Here is a 17,994-nt window from a genome sequence, read left to right as displayed (position 1 = left end):
ATGTGCGATGGACTACTTCCTTCTGCACTAGTTGTGTAACGTTAGGCGACAGGAAATCAGTGCAGTAAAAAGCATACACGATGTAAGTTTCCTTTAATCAAACTTACTCGTAGTTGAACAAATCTCGGCATTTTGATATAGTTTTGACGTGCAAAATTCCAAGGTTTTGTTCGAAAATTTTTAGTGGCTTTGTAAGTTTCCTGATTGAAAATCGCAGTTTCGGCGCTTTTTGGTAACTCGAGTAAAACAGAAAAGCTCTTAAGGGCCTGTAGGCCTATCCGAAGCCCTATCTAAAACAATGCAACGTACCATATTTCAATTTGAATTTGCTTCTAAACAAGCCCGGTCACCTGGCTGAGTTTTTGTATCCGCCGAGATGTAGAACAAAAGATCTTAACGCAGTATTTTGAGCAAATTCTCGTATCTGGAATTCTCACACCAAATGCTTCAACTTTTTAACAACTTTTTTCCTTGTATTTTTCCAAAAAATCCGCCAAAAAGCCTTAACTTTGAACCAACACAAAACGTCGACTTTAGCCTGAATCTACACTCCGCACCCGCCATGACAACAGCAAACATTCACAATTTGAGGTCGCGTGCGCACTGGACCGGAACCATTGATACTTTTTCTATAGTGACGTCTTGGATGCGACCTTCGTAACAATCGCCGGGTTGCCGTTTTAAAACTACTGAAAATCGTACTACAGGCCCTTAACCTTTGTCCTACTGCATGGGTACAATTGTAACCTTTCCAATTTTAAATTAAGACAGTATTTTTTCTAGAAACCTGAGAGACCTGAAATTTCCTGACATCTCTACATTTTTGTGTTAGATTAGGTAGACTAAATTTCAAAAAAAAATCTTTACACGTTACCGAGATAGAGGATCGAGTTGTTTTTACACCCTTAAGAGGCGGCATGGGTACAATTGTACCCTTACACATTTTGTATCGAAATGACGCCGGAATGCATAAAACAAAGACAATTTTTCGAATGTTCAATGAACCAGATTACAGAAATGATTTATTTGATACAGAAATATGAAAGAAAACTTAATCGAGGTGGTTTAAGTCCGTTTCACAAGTAATACACTTTGTATTTGTTACTGAGTGTTTGTCGCCAACAGGCTGAACGCAAACCACGCAGTTTTTCCTGGTCTAACGTCGTTTTCGTTTCTGGTGTCTGCAACATAGCAGTTACCAACAATCAGTGTGCGACTCCACGACTTCCATGAGGTTCTTTGGAGTTAGTTTCTGGAGTTAGTTCGCCTTCTGGTGGTGTCACAGTGTGCCGTCCTAGAACCTTTTCCACTGCAGCTCGAAGGAAACGATTTCTCATCACCATCCGGTTGGCAGAGCGATCTTCCCCTGAAGGCATACATAGCTGTTACGCAAGATCTTTAAGAAACTTTCTCCGTTGGTCCTTTTTTCAGAACTCTTGGTTGTGCTCCCTGTAGATGATAAACGACGCTAAGCCAGTGAAGTCGATCATAAAAACGTCAATGGCCAACGCAATGTCCGTCGTTTACTCACCCAGCATTTTGTCCATCGTGTCCAACCCACCTTTGGTTTTGACATAAAACTTGATTATCTAGGGTTTGCTTGATTGCGTCGCTTCGACTTCTCCAGTCATGTGCATGGATGATAGAAGAGCACGACCGATTTTTTTTCTTTGGCACATATGAACAGACTCTTGCATCTTGATGGTAGACGAAATTGGTCGAGTAAACAGCCCTTTCCTTGGCAGGCTGCATATTGCTAGGCAAAAACCTTTTGTTTTTTCTGACTGTTCCAACTAAAGTCATGTCCCATGTGTTCATTACATTAGCTAGCTGTGCCTGTGACGAAGAAAGAAATTATCGGTGGTGACATTTCTTCCACAGCCTTTATACAAACAGGCCAGGTTCAGCTTGTCTGGGACCATCTACTGGTTTACCAGTATAAATCTGACCATGTAGCGGGTAGGAGTTTGATGCATTACAAGCCCAGAAATCCTTGATGCCATATTTAGCCTGTTTTGATGGTATATACTGTGTAAATTGAGTATGTCCTCGATATGGAAAAAATTGTTCATCTATGGTGATACATTCATGTGGTTTGTAGGCACTCCTAATTTTTATTCAGCATGAGCCAAATATCTCGTATTGGTGCAGCTTTATCATTTTACTCATGCTCTGCACGGGTATTTTCGTTGTCAAATCTAATAAATCTGAGCATCATCTTGAAACGGTATCGAAACATAGCTGCACGTACAAGAGGCAAAGCATCTACTTTCCACATATCTTCCACATATCTTCCAGATTATCTTTGTTATTTCTGCGTACACCAGCAACAAAAAAGATGCCAATAAATGCTAAAGAATCTATGCTAAATTTCGAATCAGTGAAATGCCATGCAATATCAGCGGAAATTTATGGGAGTTCAGTACGGGGGCATAATGAGCTGTTTTTCTGAGTATAATCGAGGTCACAAAGATAACATATCATATAGCGTTGTCCAATGCCTACGTGGCCTAACAACACGTGTGATACTTCCGTAGAGCACAATATTTAAACGTTCGGACCATTAAATACGGCACACCGCACAAAAAGTATAACCAACTTGGGAATTTCAATATAAAATGTATGTGGGTACAATTGTACCCATACCGCCTTTTAGCGGTGTAAAATTATGCAGTAGGACAAAGGTTAAGAGAATTGCAGAATACTATTTTTGGACATAAACTACACTGGTCAACAATTTTTCAAAAATTTTTTGCTTCCGTTAAGAAAACAATTGATTCTTATGTATTTTTGGACGCTGAATCCAAAAATGTCGGTTAAAGTTGCTGGTTAGCTCTAGTTTAAAAGATAAAATTTTTTTTCATTTTTGTATGTTGATCTATATATGGCAAGCCTTGGTGCACTTTATTGAACACAACAGTAACAATCTACAAACAGTGTAATAATTGCATGTGTTTATATTTCAGCATAGCATATGCAACAAATAACTGCCACTTTCCAAATATAAATTTCTAATCTATTTTATATGTTATATTCCTTTTGGCATGAACTCGTATACGGTTAATGGAGCATCCCTACATATCATCTTGCAAAAGTGAGCAAGCATTGATTGATTCTGTTTTCAATGGTACCTCTATTGCATTGCAGATATGCATTGGTGAAATCGCTCACCATGCTAATCACTAACATCTCCACAGTTTGGTGGAAAAAATCCAGGTGCGAGTCCAAAAAATGCATTTTCAGTGATATATTGCACCCCATGCATCTGGATGCTTTAATGAGATTTACACCAATTCCGTGTAGTTGTCAGCTCTCTTTTGTTCCCCAAGAATTTTGTGGCCAACAACTTAAACGCTTCCCATGCAATTTTCTCTTTGTCAAATAACACTTGATCAAATTTACCGTCTTCGAAGATGATGATTCTGCCAGAAGATTCCATTGCTGTAGTCTAGAGCTGAAGTCTAAATTTCTAATTTAACTTTTGGTAGTTCCAAATCCCGGATAAGATCGTGCAATTCATTTTGAGTTATAAGGTGTGGTTCTTTGGAAGATAGTGTTTCAACGTAACGTGAATTCTTTAGGTACCTCAGGAACAGTAAGTAATTCTCCATGCGGTACGGGACGAATTTCTGATGGAATATTTGTGTATTGAATACTTTGCTTCTTCTTTCTCGACAAACCTTTACAAACCGAGGGGGGGTCGTGCAAAAGTAGCAATCGCTAATGTGGTCAGTAGGTTCTCTCAAAACCATTGGAACAGCAAAGGGCATACATTTTCTTTTTCCGTTTAACTATTGCCAAAGTTTTGCACCACAGGAGTTACAGCATATGTGAGGGGCCCAACTCTTTTCCTGATCACTAGGGCAACCAAAAGTCAATATGGTCAATTTTTTTTTACCTGCTCAGAATGCTATGAAACAAGCACAAAACAAGTTTCAGCTTTGTACGACGTGTGGTATAGAAGTTATTAGGTCAGATAAAGTCAAAATGTTACGTTAGGTCAAAATACGGTCAAATTGTTTCGTTAGGTCTTTTTTTTAGGTCAAAATCTATTAAACTTGTAATTTTGTAACCATTTTGTAATATTATTCTTCCGTTTTTCTCTTTTCTTGTACCGCAAACAATTCCAGTCCCGCAAATTTTACTTAGAACCAAAGCCACAAAGAGAGGGAAGGCTTTTCAGCGCGTTTGGTGACGTCACGATGTGACGTCATTGCATTTGAAACTGCAAGTTGTCAATCTTAATACACAGAAACGAAAAAAAAGTCAACACTAGAAAAGCATTTTGTCATTTTTAAATGCAGCTTTAGATTAGAAAGTTGCTGTAGACAGTGTAGAGACTATCAGTATAGCATTTTTCAAAATGAGGTCAAAATCTAAACTTTTTAGGTCAAAATAATGTCAAAATGTTAATTTTTTAGGTCAAAATATAAACTTTTAAGGTCAAAATGAGGTCAAAATGTGCAAATTTTAAGGTCAAAATTTAAAATTTTTAGGTCAAAAAACTGGTTGCCCTACTGATCACCAACTTTATATCCAAAATACAAGTTGAATACAAGGTTTGCTTTCCTGACCACAGCCGTTATACTTCGCTTTTGTGAAGAAAAAGTTATTTCACCACAAATCTAGTAAAAATTGTCTGCATTTTTTATGCATTTACGAGGCATTTGCAGAAAGAGCAGTTCAGACTATACACATGAAGCAAGCAAACAACCCAACTCAAACATACGTCAAAATAAAAACAATATGAATAGAAACGTCATCTACCTTCAAACAAATATATTAAGTGCCCAACTCTATCTGGCAGATGCAAGCTACAACAGATAAACGCACACTTCTTTCCGCGTTAGCAAGTAAAGCACATTTTGGCATGGTGCCATATCTCAAAAACTAGAGCTAATCAACAAATTTAAAGTTGATATTCGAGATCAGTGACCCCAAATTAGCCAAGATTGACCTCATTCGTTTCAGAAGCAAATTGGCTGTTGACCAGTGCTATCAGCAAATCCCAGATTAAACTGTTTCGACAAAGACAGTTCCTCAACCGCTCTTTGGTCGGAAAGATCGATCCTAGTAAATTCAAACCGTGCAGCAGATAGTTTCACCGCAGTGTGAACCCGCAAAATACCTGTGCCAAGGCGAATGTAAGTCAACCTAATGCCCTAAGGTCGTGGAAATCCCGAGGTAGGCTGTCTTAAACTATGTTTGTAGACGATAACAGGAAAAAATTTGGAAGATTTTTAATCCAACACCATTGCAAGGAAACGAGTTTATAAAAAATGTTAAGTACAAACTGCATGGCATGCTGCATGGAAAGACGATCCGTCGAGGCTGGTTGAAAAATCGTGTCAGGCCGAGGAAACACGAGGTTACGCAAATTAAACCTGAACATAAGCACCATAGTATGGAAAATACGTGGCAAGGCATTTAAAGTTAAAACTTTGCCTTCAAGCAACTTATAGCTAAACTCTTACGAAAAAGCAGCTGAAGGTTGCGAGCAAAATTATGAATAAAGTGGGGATTCCGACAAAACTAATGCATTACGTAGGGTTGGTTGAATGGTAAAGAATAAAATCTGCAAAACTAGACGGAACTCGAATGTGACCTTGGGGTGCAGGCCACTGGCAGCCATAGAGGAAAAATCAATTGTCTACGATGGTAAAAAGCAGCATGCGCGATTGCATTTAAATATTTTCAGAACTATTGTACTGTATATTATTATACATCTAAAGCTTCCAATTCGGCGTCTAAATCGTCCAAATCTTCAGTAAATAAATTTTCATCAACTGGAACATCATCAATTGCATCCTGTGGTTTTGAAGGGACAGATTTGGTGGCATTTTTTTCTCCTGAACCGTCAGGTTGTGGCGCAGATTCATCTAAAACATCAAATTACTAGTAATAATGTAGACTGTAGAGTACTCCTGATTAATTCACAATATTAAAAGGCTTGTACAAATTGAAAATGTATGACAAACACATCTCTGATTGCGAATCTTGTCATCATTTGATATTCCAACAAATAAAGATAGTATGAGAAATTTAAATTTAGGTTTTGTGCAAAAGTCATTTTTCAATATTGAAATTATGAAATTTTTCAAAATTATTCTTCAGAAGAAAATTATTGAGACCTTACAATAACCTTTAGCGTTAATAGAAATAAAACATGAAACCTTGCTATTATTCTGTATTCGCAAATGTAGTACAGAATTTAACAAGCAAATACCTTTGTGGTTGGATGTCGCTTTTAATCGATCTTGTGTTGCTTGTGTCCCTGAAGAGTCCACTTCTTCTGGAACAAACATTGTCTCTGATATTCCTCTTACTTGAGCCTCATCTTCACCTTCTACAGGAGGAGTGTACCTGGAAGACAATCCATTGATTTATGATGAATCTCAAGATTATGCCAATTGTGTGGGTACAGGTAAGAATTGAAAGATGCTCTCTAACCTGAAGTCGTCAGCTTCTGCGTCATCCTCTCCGACCAAGTCTGGCTGGAACTCAAATACTTCTCGTCCACTGACCTAAGTTTGTTTTAAAATTTGTCAAATAAGTGCCTTAAGCATGCTTTCACATTACCCTTGATGAATGGAATGAATTTTACATTTTCCAACCCACCCCAAGCAGTTTCCCGGATTTGAAATCTTTCTGTCGCTTGTCCTTCTTGGTATTAAGATTCTTGATTTTTTCTTCTCTTTTCCGTTTCTTCCAAGCCAAAAAGGTTTCCAGCGTAACCTGAACACAAGTTGAGTATTCTTCAACTCATAAACATCAAAGTGTGGACTAGGCGCTTCAGCAACACCAAAGTTACATTCATCGCTGAAATCCACACTCTACCTTCGTAACATTGCTTCCCAATGCTGCTCGTTCTGTTTCAACGAGATCTTCTATGGATATCTTTTCTGCCTGTTCCTCCATCTTCTTTTTTTCGCTCTTCAAAACAAATCCAGCAGGCAAAGCATGTCTGGATGAAAATAATAAACAGATATGTTCGCTGCCTATCTAAGAAAATTAAATTAATTTGATAAATGAGTTTACAGTTTGGTGTTAAGAAACTAACAATTAGCATCAACAGACCTGTACATGCAAGCTGTACCACCATTTGGGCAAGACCAAAACCAGCCATATTTTTTATTTTCAATTGCTTGAAGGAAGTGTTTACAAACCTAAAATGTACACAAATTTAAGAATAAAAATGACAAATTATGCCAGTACCAACAGACAGACAATGCAACAATTAATGGCTACAGTATTGCCATTGAACAAGGAAGTACATGTACAAAACAAGTACTAACAATATCTGTTTTAGATTTTTGTTTATTGACATCTCCGTGCTTCTTTTCCACAACTTGCTTTAACTTATCTTCATCCCATTTATCCATTGTATCTAAAACAATTTTAAAAGTCTCATAAATCTTCTTGCCAATTTGCGTTTTAAGTGGCACAGAACTACGACGTCAACGATAGTTTAAAGTAAAATGATCTCAAAAATAATTCCTTATCAATCAGCTCACCATTTTCAAGATCTTCATCTCGAACATCGGAATAAATACTTCTTTTCTCTGCTTTTCGCTCTATCGTTACATCATGTGAAAACTTGCATTTGTCTCCTTTCTGACACTGGCCTTGTTTGAAGAAGGCACAAAGCACAGACTTGGGATCCGCACCTGCCCAAAATTATTCATCAGTCAATTAACAAACAACAATTAATGACAATTCACACTGTCGTAGTCTACGGAACCGACATGTTGGTTTTCCAGTTTCATGTATGTCTCACATACTTTTTCATGTCGTACTAAAACTCATCAACGGTACAGTCTGTACGTGCCTGTACTGCAATGTGCAATAATCGTTGTGCCCAAAAGTGATCAAGGGCTCACCGAAGACCAGTGTATGCCAAAACCTCAATAAAGGAAAATATCTAACCCTGTAGAATTTTACAGATCATTATCACATTTTGAATATTGTTATAACTGAATTAAGCACTTTCAAAAGATTTTATGTTTTAGTGCTACCTGTAAGGTAGTGGGGTTAAGTAATTAATAAAGTTAAGTTGTTGCAAGATGACTATAGTTATCCGTTAAAAATGAAACTTTCATCACCAAACAAGTTTGATTGTGACGCATTTTATAATGCATGGTTTTGTTGAATAACTTCGGGTCCAAATTAATTTTAAAATATTTCCGTCATCGCCATTTCATTAAAATTCAAAATAAATACAAACCTTACAACATGCAGTTCTCGAAGTATAATGAATTGAAAAAGTAATGTTAGTAGGCTGCCATGTGACTATGTAAAAACACATTCTAGACATAAAAGTTTTAACACCTAATAAATAATAACCGAATCCTTGTTGCGAAATTAATCAGCAAATGTATCAAAAATGTTTCCCTTTTACCTTTTTTGTCCACTATTGTTTCTTTATTTTGTGCTTTTCTGGTACGCATAACAATCCCTCATCGAATGCATACTGGCATATCTTATAAGAGCAAAGATATGGTACTTTGAATGTATATCAAATGATGATTTATTGCGCTCAAAACAAACCAATTCATTATTCCCTATTTCCACTGTATATGTTTTGCTCTAAAACATTATAATTGCTGGTGGGTGTCACTGTTATATCTGCTAAACAAATATTGCGCCTTCGCTCCTTTGAACAGGATTAGATCCATAAATAAACACATTACTGAGCAACACACTTCTTTATGTATCTTCGGCTTGTTTTAAAATGAAACGACCTACGCTTTTATACTATTTTGAGTAGATATTCACCAATGTAGTCGGACCTCGCTAATCTGAGCCTCAAACAACCTTAATCCCGACAGTCCGACACAAAACTGCAGGGAACAGCTTTCTTCCCATGCATTTTACGTCTTTAATCCAGAAACCCCACTGTCCGACTACAACACAGAAGTTTCTGAACAGATGTGCTAAATCAATAGAAAAAAAACGATAAACAGGATTGTAAAGTGCGGAGCGAAAAAGATTGGTTGTAAATGCAAGTTTTTGTGCATTTGTCATAGATGACGAAATCAATAGTTCATTATCTACACACAATGAAAGCAGCACTGAGATAGTTATACAAAACGCTGAGTCTGAACTGATGAGCTAGTTTACTAAAACCATGCATGTAAAATATGTTTTCGTTTTTAGGCAGTAGTTAAAATTCTTTTTTAATTTTTACATACTTTTTTGTGACACTGACTACCTTTTCCCATTTAAAATGCATTAGAGTGCACCAAGGTTATATCATACCCTACAAAATTCGACAAATGACCATTGTGACCGATCCTAGCTCAACATTGTTTCGTCTATTGCTGTCTTTTTTCTGATTATACGAATTCCTCGCTAAACCAACATTTTATGATGAAACAAATCGGTTCAGATTAAGGTCAGATTGAGGTCTAACTGCATAATCGCTTGAAATGCAAGTCATTCATACCAACCTTTCAAGTACTGATAACTGTTGTCGATTTAAACAGCATGACCCTGACAGAAACAAACAAACTGAATGTACCATCATACATTCAAAACTAGAATGGCCAACGTACCTTTACCAACTTTTTGAACAACAACGGGCTTAAATAAGCCGTCGATTTCGGCTTGTTTTTTCTTTGCTTCCTCTTTTCTCTTTTTATCATCTTGTCGTTGCTGTTCCAACTAAATGCCAAATATTTTTAAAGCAACCTTCCTTTGAATCATCGAAACTGCCAACAAGATGCACAAAAGACAAGCTACTTATATTCACCTTTCTTGTACTTGAGTCGCCTCCGTATTTTACTTGCTGATTTACTTGCTTGACAAACCTCTGTTGTTTGGTCCCCTTCTTATTCTTGAGCCCAAAAGTTTTATCCTGCAATTTGGTATAAAGAGATTGTACAATCGAAAACCACAATTTGTCGATTGCCTAATGCTAAACATGTTGAGCGCAACGCCAAAATATTTTCAGATGAAAATAGTTGCCACAGTAAGATTTGTTAAATCGTTGCTTAATGATCTTTTTATCAAGTGACATAGCAAATTCATACAAAACAGAAAACTGACAAATCACAGACTCTTATTATTGCATTTTTATAAAACAGTCACATTCAAAGGCACTGGGATATACACAGGACTGTGTAACCAAATTCAAAAGCATTTTTGTGATAACTGGAGTAATTTACCAACTAAAGTAAAAACTTTATGGTCCAAACAACCAAAAATCAATGTCGGTATATATAAGTATACAGATTTCGCATGGCTGTCAGTACATAATCAGTTTGGGGTATCAAACTCTTTCTACATGGTTTTCTATAGACAAATATAAAATGAGACGTAATCAGACATGATTCACCACTTGGCTGGTTTATTCACTAAGTCTAAAAGAAGAACAGATTTGAGTTCAAGGTATATGGTGCTATTTCGAATGAATCAGCAGTTTTGACTACTGACTCCACAATCCTGCTTCTAGTTGGAGGACTTAAAAGTGTATATACTGTGTATAGGATAGATATGCCGTTATGAATATAATAACAACGAAGTAAACCTCTATAATTTTGTCTTTCTTCTTCTGATCTGCTTTAGTGCTTCCTTTTTGTTGTTTCTTAGGTGGCATTTTCACACGTTTTACTTTCGAAACAAAAACCTTTCGTAGAAAAGGTTGTATCTACTAATTTACACACCATGTAACAATGAAAACCTAAAATGACACATAATTTCAACAATTAAATATGGTCTTTACTGGAAAGATACTGGATACACATAAATACTGAAATAAAACTCCAGCCAGATCGACTAAGACAATTAAGAAAACAACAGAAAAGATCTTTAAAGTTTTTTTTATGTAATTATTCAAGCCATTTCATACACAATTCGAATACATTATAATACCATTACTCAATGATCGTAGGTTCACAAAATGGGAAAGACTTCATCTTAAAGTTATAGTAGACGCCAGTAATAAACAATTACGCAATTTAAAACTTTATACACACTTTTTGAATATCACAAATTACAATACTACGATATTGAGAACTCACACACCTCAGTTGTCCTACACAAGTTGATGCCTATGTTATATTAACAAAATAGCTGAAAAAATACATACTGAGCCAATGACAAGACATGTGCAATGTGTACGTAAAAGGTCAGTATAGCATACATTACGAATACGTTAAATGTGTTATGAGTATTGCGACCTCTTCAAAAGGGTGATACTGTACTCTTGTTGCCTAAACAAAAGAAAAATGGAAGAGAAAAGTGAATTTGCAGTTGCCATGGTTTCAATCCAGTTGCACCAAGACATGTATTACTCCATGCCACACTGAGTTTAAACCGAACTTCTGTCGCTTGACTGAAGGTCATGCCAAAGATCTTAATAGTACATAACAAATACACTTCTAAGTGCAACCATGGCAACTGCAAAATCATTTTGCTCTTGTGTAGACAACAAAAGAGAACAATGTCTCCTTTTTTAGAGATCGCAGTTGGTATTTTAATGTCTTTGGTGTATTACTAATCTGTTAATGTACACGCCAAACTGACCTTCTGCGTACGCATCGCACAAAATGCAGTCTGGCAGTACCATGGCATGCCTGGAAGCAAAGAAGTTTGAAAATGAAGATGACCAATTGAAAGTAAAAGAAAAATGTTGAAACTAGACCAGAGACCAATTATCTCAAATTGAAATTTTTAAGAATTCTAACAGACGGCAGATTGGAAAATTTGCTGTTATTGGATGGAAAATTCCCTACGCAATCAAGATTAAACAATAGCAATTATAGGTTATGCATATATTAAATTTTACCTCAATTAAACTAGCCTTAATGAACAACTGAACAATGAATTAATAAGAAAATGCACATACAAACAAGCCCATAAGTCTGTAAGTACAGAAGTAACTCATTAACTACAACCAAGCTACGATGATAATAGCAATAACTGAATAGGTCTATAAGCAGCAGCGGGGCAGCAAATCTAATAGCAATAAGAGTAAGTCTAAACAAATGTTACAAGAACATTCACCTCAACTCAGACTGCAGAGTTTGGCAGTTTTCGTCGAGATCTCAGTGGTTCAAAGATAAAATTCCGGTGTGCACTACGACTGGTGACCCAAAGCTGCCCGGTGTTTGTGCAGCCAGGGAAGGAAAAACCGGGAAAAAATCAACGTTTTCCTTTTTTCTTTAGAGACATCGCTTTTAAACACTAATTTTGCAGTTAAAATTGAAGCTAGAATTAGAGTCTCGTTTTAGAGAAACCGACTTTTCTTGGTGTGCAATAGGCTAGCCTACTGTTTTGTAATAAATTTCGGGTGTGCTCTTGCCATACCGGTACTCTGCATTTGGATAAGGTAAATCCTGTACTGTACTCAGGTCGGCAGGTAGCCTATAACGTACTGTAGCTAAATCAATTTTGACTTCGCTTAACTGTTGAAAAGCAGTTTTGCCGTTAGCCTTTTAGGGTTACGGTACCGGCTGGCGGCTACCGGTAGTAGTCCTTTTATGGCACTTCAGTAGCTTATCGGTTAGTATAAGGGGAAGTTTGCATTCCCCTATACCCTACATCTCGTACAAATCTGCCTGGTGTCAATCTGTGTATAACTCACCGTTAACCGCATTCAAGCTTTCCTCAGACCGAGAATGAGAACCATTCATTCATCAATCATCAGCCAACATGCGACAAGTAGCAAGCATGAGCAAAGTCGATAGCGCCAGCAATGGGCAAAGATTTAAATACGCCACGAGCGGAGCCATTTCACCAATGAGTTGACCTCACAACTGCTGTGCAGCCATGATTGCGCATTTATATATCATGTTGGTAATTGCGTTATTGAGGTATACTTTTGCCGAGCATGGCTTTACTGTCAGAAAAATTACAAATACTGGCAGTGTCGGCATTTAGCCGAATGGTGACTGGCAACAAACTCTTCAATGGCGAGTGCATTTAATTGGGTCTCGCGATACGATACACTTTATAAAGAAAATAGGTACTATGAAACAAACAAGATTGGGAACCGTTGTTGTAAAAAAACTCCAATCGGGCCCTGTATTTTCTAAGACTGGCCCTGAGTTAGCGATAACAGAACCTTTCTCAAAGTGTATGGCCCCAGTTGGATTGCATGCAGAATCTATCACAATGCCCAATGCCACTCGAGTTTTGCTGTAGGTTTACCAATTTTAAATACGTTTGGTTTTTTAAATTGGAAGGACCAAAGCCTTTCCAGCTAAAGGGTGGGGTCCTGTAGGCCAACGTGCCCCCCTTTTTCCGCCTTTAATGTCATAATTAAAGTAAAATTCAGTTGTAATACCATTGCTACCGTTATCTACACACGTCACTACAGCCGAGTCTATGGGTTGAATTGGTTCTGTTTTTCGTGGTTGAATGATCCGGGGCTGAATCAACCGTGGGTTGAATCGTAAGGGGTTGCATCGTCCGATCACTCTCACAAAGTGTTAGCACGGCGATTTAATTTAGCATAGTGAAGTTTTAGTTTGAAAATACTTTAAGTTAACATCTTTAATTTTCTGACCCTAAATAACGGTTATAGATTCGAAAAAATGCCCAGCCTCATGGTAACATTTAGATCACCAATGTTTGTTTTTGAAGCTGATTGTGGCGTATGGTTAGTTTAGGCGAATTGGTATACAAAAACTTGATTTTAGCTGTTTAGGGTTTAATTTCAACTACACTTAGACGTGAAGGAAGACTTAGGTTAGTTTTAGGTTACTCTGTTTAAGCTGTACATTAACGTTAGGTTAACAAAAACATGTGAAAGAGTTTTGAACGCACGATTTTCTCTGGTGAGATAGTGGGTTGTTGCACTGTTGGGTACTTATACTCTTATCCGCATAAACTTTGAAGCGGTTTAGTTTTGTGTTTAAAATAGACATTTGTAGCTGGTGTAGCGAAATAGGCTGCTCTAGTTGATAGTTGTTAGGCAACGATTCTGTGTCCACAAATGATAGAAGTTATAAATACAGCCTATAGCAGGGGTGAGCAACATACGGCCCGCGACGGGATTTTGAGCGGCCCGCAGACTGTTTCCGGTCTTACATGATATGTGGCCTGCGGCCACATTCTGCCGCAATCCCTGTATTGCGTCACTGAATAAGTCCAAGTTTGCCAACCTGAGAAAGATGGCCATAAATCTACTTGTTCTGTTCGGGTCTACATACATTTATGAGCAAACATTTTCGACCATGAACATTAATAAGACAAAGCTGCGTTCCAATCTATTCAGGAATCCGGCCCGCCAAGTACTTCATTTTCTCATATCAGGCCCGCCGACCGAAGAAGTTGCCCGCCCCTGGCCTATAGGATACAGGTTCCGTCGTTAAAGTTCAACAGCTCTTATTGTACGAGAAGGCTACACATCTGTTACAAAATATTACTCGATTTACTGTCAATACTGGATACAACTACGCCTACTCTTTAGCATTTGTAAGGCATTTGGTTAAGCATGAAAAAATGCGAGAAATTTGCTGCTTTGATGGAGTTTATTTTAAACCCATTTCCACCAGGGACCGATTAACGTTGTAAAAGTTACCACAGATCTCGTGCAAGTTATTAGCAGCTGAAAGAATTCATTTTACAATGTTGGTTTCTTTATAAGCTTTTTTAAAAATTGGGCAATTTTTGGAAAAATTTTGCAAACACACGTTTACAAGAAGACAATAGTCAGACGAGGGTTTAATATTAACAATTTTGAGGTCTCGCGAAAAAATTGCCACGGACTCGGCAGTTCGTTAATCCGGTCCTGCTGATTCACCGCACTGATGACATGATCACATGATTATATTATTTTGTTCTTGATTAAAAAACGAGTATCGTTACAAAAGTAGACTACACTTGGGCTAATTATTTTTTAACATTTCCATAGCTTTCTACGATCAACAGTAACAATAGCAAGCCTTAACATTTTACCACTAAAAGTTCTCAAAAACCAGAGAATAATTCAAGTAATGCTAGGCCTATTGGGTTGTATGATATCTCTTCGATTTACTCCGTCCGTGTGCTCTTCAGAAATCGGAAAGGCTTTTAACAAAAACTCTACAGATGCCAAATTTTACAGAATGTATGCCTCAATATCCGTCAAAAAGCGATGCCCTTCGATTGATCCAAAAGAAGCAGCGCCGGTAGCGAAAAACCGGACCTCTTAGTAACATTTGCAACTTGACCACCCGATTACAAAAACACTTCAAATATTGTTAAACGTTTTATGACTACTCAACGTAAGTTGGGTCAATTTTTTTAATTGAAGCATTCCTAACGCGGCAAATTGTTTCCACTTCCAACTAACTTATATGCAAACTTTTTTGTGCCAATTCAAGTCATAAATGAAAAAATTAAACATACACTATGTTTAAACCAACTTCTATTATGATGTTGCCATACTAGGAATAAATAGGCTACACGCCGCGTTAACACTGGCTGCAAAAGCGAAGATCATTGAAATGCAGAGACTTTGAGTAAAAGCATGAATATCGTTTATCTAAGACAGGAATCAAATGAGCTTGACTCAAGCCAATAATTACTGTTTGCTGATCGCTACAATGCTGCGTCATGTTCGGTACGATAAGATGCGAAAGAGTACCGCATTAGCATAGGCTTTGGCTGGCGTTAGGTGGCAATTACCAACCACAAAGTCCAATTCAAAGTTGCGCGCAAGACAGTGCATGATCACCTATACAAGAAAAGAAGAAACAACGTGTAATGGCCAACGGCTGAAAAAGTGAAGAAAAACCAGTGGAAAAGTGGCTTGAATGTTGCTGAACTTTTTCCAATTAACCAAGGGCGTTTTATCAATCGTGACCAGTTGAAACATTTTTAACATGGCGAGACATTCTTTTACCAAATTATAACGTAGTTTTAAGTTAACTAGGTCAAATAAGCTACCAACTGCAATATTTGTAAGCCTATCACCAAGCAAGCAATTAAGGTCCTGCCATATTGGTACCGATTTGCTACAGAAATTATGGCCACATATACGTGCCGTTTTAATCCTTGACCTTGTATTGACGAACGGACTTTTTATACGTGACACTTAATCAGCTTGTGTGGTAGTGCATGTTTATAATTACAGTTTTAAGACGGATTTAGAAAGTTTGGTCCAGGCTGCGTGATTTACGGTACAGTAGCCAAGTTTACCACAAGTTTATGGGCAAAAGTAGGCAGTACCGCGGTACTTTTTCAGAACCAATACCGATACCTGTGGAAACACCGGTACTAATCCTCATACTTCTGGAAAAAACTTGCAACAATTTGGCATAAAAAAATACTTGCATACTTGCACTGAACTTTTGGAAAAAACTCCAGAAACCCTTTACCGAATTACATTATTGAAGACGTTTTAGTCAGTCCCGGACTCCGATATCGGCTACTTGATACTTTTGAGGTGATTATTTCAAGGTTTTGAGGAATCTGTTTTTCAGAATTTCATTTTAATTACAGGTAATGTTCGCTGTTCTATAATAATATATAAATGCCTCATAAAGTCGCAATGAGTGAGGTCACATATGTTTTGACCTCACTCCACCACCTCATGGGCCATAGTGGGGGTAAAAAAGAGCCTACGTTGCAGCAAGATCAGTTATTCAAAAAGTACCGGTACCGTCCATGTTTTGCCAATTACTGGTAACGTAACCGACAATAGTTTTAAAGTACCGACTGCCCTCTGCTCATGAGTTACGTATCATTCGATGTTGCAATTTTTCTGATGCACTCCAACTTAACTACGCTGAACTTACTGTATTTCAATGAATCGTGTGACTGACAATATTTTACTGAGAGGTTAATGACAATTACACAGTTGGTAGCTTACAAGAAACTCTGCCTGTCGCGGACCCCGGTTAGGAAACACTGGTTCAGTCAATGGAATGTGACAAAGTGCCTTTGCAGCACAACGGCAGAAGATACAACGGACTTGGACTATAGGACTAGTTTTAAACAGTTGGAACAATGTAAGTAAACAACATTACTGTAATGCAATTCAGGAAATATACAAGAAATTTTTAGCAGAGAAGATTTGTCGTCTGAAGGTTGGCAGGCCCTCTAATCTAGTTGCTATATATGCCAAATCCTTTCAGTACAGTTCCTGATAAACACAATCGCCGGCCACTAGCTCGTGAGCGAGGGCTAAATTTAAATCATGCAAAGAACATACGTGTAAGAGACAAACGTGATTTTATTGGCCTCGAGGAATTTTAATCTGAGATTTCGATTATATAAATCAGGTTAAACCTGCAGGTTTGTAAATTTAAAAAGAAAATCCAAACCTGTCTTTGGTTTGACGTAACAGCTGTTTTAATGATATTTTTAATTTAATTTGAAAAATTTTCAATTCTATAGCTAATGTAAAACTTTTCTTGCAGTTAGTTTTGTTACAATTGAATTCGTATGATCTGTAACGAAAGGTAGATTATACATCGCAGTAATTTAAAGGAAAACTAACTTTCTTATGGGAATTTATTAACTAATTACCCAGGCGTAATAAAACGGGCAAACCTCTAAATACGTTAAAGGTGAAATGATATCCGTATAGGCTCATTGCGCAAAGCTGTACATAGCTATTATAGCTTGCCCTTTGGGCCGTATTATTATAAACTTTATGGCATCCTGCATTCTTTACAAGTCCTCGTTACAAGGGTATAGATGCGTGGCCTCCATATGTTCCGGTGTTTTGCCCTCTGGCTGTAACGATAATGCGCCACTCGCCAAAATTACTCGTTTTTTAATGGAATGTTGTCTCACCAGCGAACTCGTACTAACTTCTATCCCTTTATTTTTTTCGTTTTTTAGAAAGTCAAAATCTGGTAACGAACGCCACATTTACTTTGCATTCATGCCTCAGGGTTAATTTTCGTTGTGTTCAAAGATCACCCATCCATAACGTTTAAGCCCACGTTCAGGAGTCTTACGTGACCGCTTAAGGAAAATACCTTGAAAAGGTTGTGCAGTTGGGCATACAACTGTCGCCGCCGGCTTAGAAGATTTATAGTGACGAATTTGCGTGTT

The 17,994-nt window shown here is 37.5% G+C and overlaps 1 protein-coding gene across 1 annotated transcript; it reads right to left on the bottom strand.

The window, feature by feature from the left end:
• Positions 1–5,225: 5,225 nt before the first annotated feature.
• On the bottom strand, positions 5,226–10,681 carry LOC143469182 (zinc finger CCCH domain-containing protein 15-like). The gene is made up of 11 exons (XM_076966779.1): positions 10,529–10,681; positions 9,752–9,856; positions 9,555–9,663; positions 7,515–7,667; positions 7,296–7,387; positions 7,078–7,166; positions 6,838–6,964; positions 6,619–6,735; positions 6,451–6,524; positions 6,227–6,363; positions 5,226–5,879 (listed from the first exon to the last, which is right to left on the bottom strand). Exons 1-11 carry the CDS (start codon positions 10,595–10,597, stop codon positions 5,719–5,721), a joined length of 1,233 nt encoding a protein of 410 aa, XP_076822894.1. The 5' UTR covers positions 10,598–10,681; the 3' UTR covers positions 5,226–5,718.
• Between the last annotated feature and the right edge of the window lie 7,313 nt (positions 10,682–17,994).

The sequence above is a fragment of the Clavelina lepadiformis genome, chromosome 8 (genome assembly GCF_947623445.1).
Source record: "Clavelina lepadiformis chromosome 8, kaClaLepa1.1, whole genome shotgun sequence".
NCBI classification, from domain to species: Eukaryota; Metazoa; Chordata; class Ascidiacea; order Aplousobranchia; family Clavelinidae; genus Clavelina; species Clavelina lepadiformis.
Note: the sequence above shows the minus strand (reverse complement) of the source record. Positions and strands in the feature narration are given on the sequence as shown.

What these genes read in the sequence shown, in the direction of transcription:
- LOC143469182 (XM_076966779.1), bottom strand. Translation starts at nt 10,597, where the DNA reads ATGCCACCTAAGAAACAACAAAAAGGAAGCACTAAAGCAGATCAGAAG. An exon ending in TGTTCAAAAAGTTGGTAAAG is followed by an intron (nt 7,668 to 9,554) that starts GTACGTTGGCCA and finishes AATTTTGGGCAG; the next exon opens with GTGCGGATCCCAAGTCTGTG. An exon ending in AGCGACATCCAACCACAAAG is followed by an intron (nt 5,880 to 6,226) that starts GTATTTGCTTGT and finishes TTGATGTTTTAG; the next exon opens with ATGAATCTGCGCCACAACCT.